Source organism: Egretta garzetta, unplaced genomic scaffold (assembly GCF_000687185.1).
Source record: "Egretta garzetta isolate BGI_Z169 unplaced genomic scaffold, ASM68718v1 scaffold729, whole genome shotgun sequence".
Taxonomy (NCBI): domain Eukaryota; kingdom Metazoa; phylum Chordata; class Aves; order Pelecaniformes; family Ardeidae; genus Egretta; species Egretta garzetta.
Window position 1 is genome coordinate 442,952 of NW_009260761.1, and position 3,125 is coordinate 446,076.

Sequence of the window (3,125 nt, forward strand, 5' to 3'; positions counted from 1 at the left end):
CGGGGGGCCCTGGGCCGGGCTGCCAGCAGGCTGCCTCCTCCCAGCCCGCTCTCAAAGCTGCTCTGCTCCTTCAGTGTCCCGTCAGGACAGCAGGGCCGCGATGCCCGGGCTGGAGGCCACGGCTCAGGAGGGGGCAGCCGCTGCAAACGGGATTTAGGGAGGTTCTTTTGGCGCATGGGCTCACCCTGGGGATGCTCCGTGTGCCAGCTCTGCTCGCTGCCCTGGGGCAATGCTGATGGAAGAAGGTCCCTGCTGGGGGGGGTGGGGTGGGCAATTGGGGATCCAGCCTCCGAGGCTGGCACTGTGTGATGTCCCCCAGGGGGGGCGTGGGTACCAGGCCCTGGCTCAGCCCGGCCATGCCCATTTCGTTGCAGGGAGCGGAGCTGAAGGTAGCGCTGCCGGTGCCCAGCCATGATGCCCTTTGGCGGGATGGCTGCACGTCTGCAGAGGGACCGCCTGAGAGCCGAGGGGGTTGGCCAACACAACAACGCCATCAAGTACCTCAACCAGGACTATGAGTCCCTCAAACAGGAGTGCATTGAGAGTGGCACCCTCTTTAGGGACCCCCAATTCCCAGCCGGCCCCTCTGCCCTCGGATTCAAGGAGCTGGGGCCACACTCCAGCAAGACGCGGGGGGTGGAGTGGAAGCGTCCATCGGTAAGTGCTGGGCTTGCTTCTCCTCGGGCTGGGCTGGCATCCCTGCCCTGAGACATCTGCACTGACGTGGTTTGCCAAGCTGCAGCCTGGCCCTGGCTTGCTCCCCTCAGTGCTCAAAATCCCCCGGGTGCTTCACAGCCTCCTTTCCCAAGGGCCTACAGCAATGCCCCATGAGTGTCTGCTCAGAAGAACATCATGTCTAGCAAGCCTGGCTTCCTCTGGGCAGCAGACCATGGGCTGTAAAGTGGGTGGGCTGTGTCATTGCTTCTAGGTGTTGTGGCTTCTGAGTGTCACCCTCAGCAGCTGGGGCTTTTGAGGGCGTACGTCCCCTGGTGCCACGAGTGCAAGGGGAATGCCATTGGTCTATCTCACCGTGTCCTCCCATGGGTACAGCAGAAGATCTTGCCTTGCTTTACCATGATGGCCTTGGGCTTGCAGTCAGGCAGATTTCCCTGGCAGAGGGCCGGTGGGGTGCATCTCTCCGGGACCATCTACCCTTCCTCCCGAGTCAGAGCTGCAGCGGGTGCGAGCCCCCCCAGAAGCCCAGGCCCTGCTGAGATCCAGCATCTGCTTCTCTCTTTCTCCTGCAGGAATTAGTGGGTGACCCTCAGTTCATCGTTGGTGGTGCAACCCGGACAGACATCTGCCAGGGGGCTCTGGGTGAGTGCTGGAGCTCTGTCCTCGGATCTTGGTCCGAAGAGCAGTGGCTGGGGAGGGTTGGCGTGGCTGGAGAAGAGGTGTTTGTGTAAGGTTGAGGGGGGAACCAGTTTCACATCACCCTTCCTCAGGCCCATGCAGCGCATTTTCATGCCAGCCTCTGCACAACCATCTCTGTACCAAAGGCTCCCTTCCCATTCAGTGCAGTGGAAACTGGAAGGCGGGGGACACCCTGAGCCTCCTGGTGGCTCTAGGTTAAGGCTCCACGAAAATGGGTTGATGTGGGCACAGCCTGACCGTGCTGACATCAGGGGAGATGTCGGGTGGATCCATGCCTGTGACACATGCCAACAGCAATGCCAGGAACTGCTCCAAAGAGGTCCCTGCGTTGGGAAGTTCCTCCCTGGGAACGGGCGATAGGATGAGGGGGAATGGTCTGAAGTTGTGCCAGGGCAGGTTTAGGCTGGACGTTAGGAAAAACTTCTTCACCGAAAGGGTTGTCAGGCTCTGGAATGGGCTGCCCAGGGAGGTGGTCAAGTCCCCATCCCTGGAGGGATTTAAAAGATGGGTAGATGAGGTGCTTAGGGACAGGGTTTAGGGGTGGGATGGCAGGGTTAGGTTAACAGTTGGACTCGATGATCTTAAAGGGATTTTCCAACCTAGACAATTCTATGATTCTGTGATTCTATGATTCTATGAAGTGGTGAGGGGTGGCAGCTGGATGACAGTAACAAAGTGAGGTGAGGTTGTGCTGGTCATGACAAAGTTCTGGCGAAGCAACGCCATGCAGCAGAAGGGAATCGAGAGGAGAGCTACGGAGAACAAATGGTGATTTGTCATTTCTCCAGGGGTGTCTCCCAAGGCAAAGGCACTGGGAGAAGGAGAGCAGTGTGAATGGGCTGGGTAGGCTGGCAGGGCTGGCCACAGAGATTTCGTGGTCACGGGAGCCAGATCTGGGTACCACCAAGAGCGCCGTCCTCATCTGGGTCAAGTCGGGCCCTTGGCTGGGAGCATCGTGTACCTTAGCACACACAGCACGCTGGTTTTAGGGCTGCCCACAATTAATGCATCCAGTAATTAGAACAGACTTCAGGTGGTAACCAGAGTACGTAACAGCCCAGGGCACTGCCGTGGTGTTCAGTTGGTCATGAAAAAGTTCGAGATGCCATTTTGTCAAACCACAGCCCCATACAGGTTCCCCAGGCTCCAGGCTAAGGTGTGACAGGCTTCAAAGGCCAAAGAAAAAGCAGAACCAAGGCAAAGAATTTCAAGCGCAAGCGCTGGCCTGGAGCAGCACTTGTGGTTAAGAGCACTTGGAAGGAAAAGGGCGGTGGTGTTCCTTGCAATTTGAGAAGTCGGGGCAGCAGCTTTAAACCTCTCACTTGATAAAATGTTCTTTTAAATGCGAAGGGTAATTCCACTGCAGAACTCGCTGCCTGAGGCATGGAGGGCAGTCAGAGGAGCAAGCCCCAGGAGGGTCTGGATAAACTGTGGGAGGGGGCTGCTGGTGCTGACTCTGGTGGTCTGGACACAGGCCCCAGGTGAGGGACGATCGTTCCCTGTTGCCTTGAGCTAATTAATGCTTCTCTCCGAGGCAGCCTGGCTCCCTGAGCTCTGTCTGTCTGCTGGACCCTCTCTGGTTTCTCCACGTGCTTTTTGAGCTGGGGGGCCCCAAACGTTTGCAAGGAGAGGACATCATGGGCTCCCACACATTCACCACCTGCCTCCCACCCCCGGCTAGGGAGGTGGTGGGTGCTCACACCGGCTTCTTCTCCTTCCCCAGGTGACTGCTGGCTGCTGGCTGCCATCGG

General features: G+C 58.2%; 1 protein-coding gene across 1 annotated transcript in view; it reads left to right on the plus strand.

Annotated features, from left to right (window-relative positions):
* Window positions 1-380: 380 nt before the first annotated feature.
* Window positions 381-3,125, plus strand: part of CAPN11 (calpain 11) — a 10,349-nt gene continuing 7,604 nt past the window's right edge. Inside the window, exons 1-3 of the mRNA XM_035901450.1 lie at window positions 381-657; window positions 1,248-1,317; window positions 3,098-3,117. Of these exons, the coding sequence (XP_035757343.1) occupies window positions 412-657; window positions 1,248-1,317; window positions 3,098-3,117 (336 nt within the window). The 5' untranslated portion in view covers window positions 381-411. The remainder of the gene's footprint in view (window positions 658-1,247; window positions 1,318-3,097; window positions 3,118-3,125) is intronic.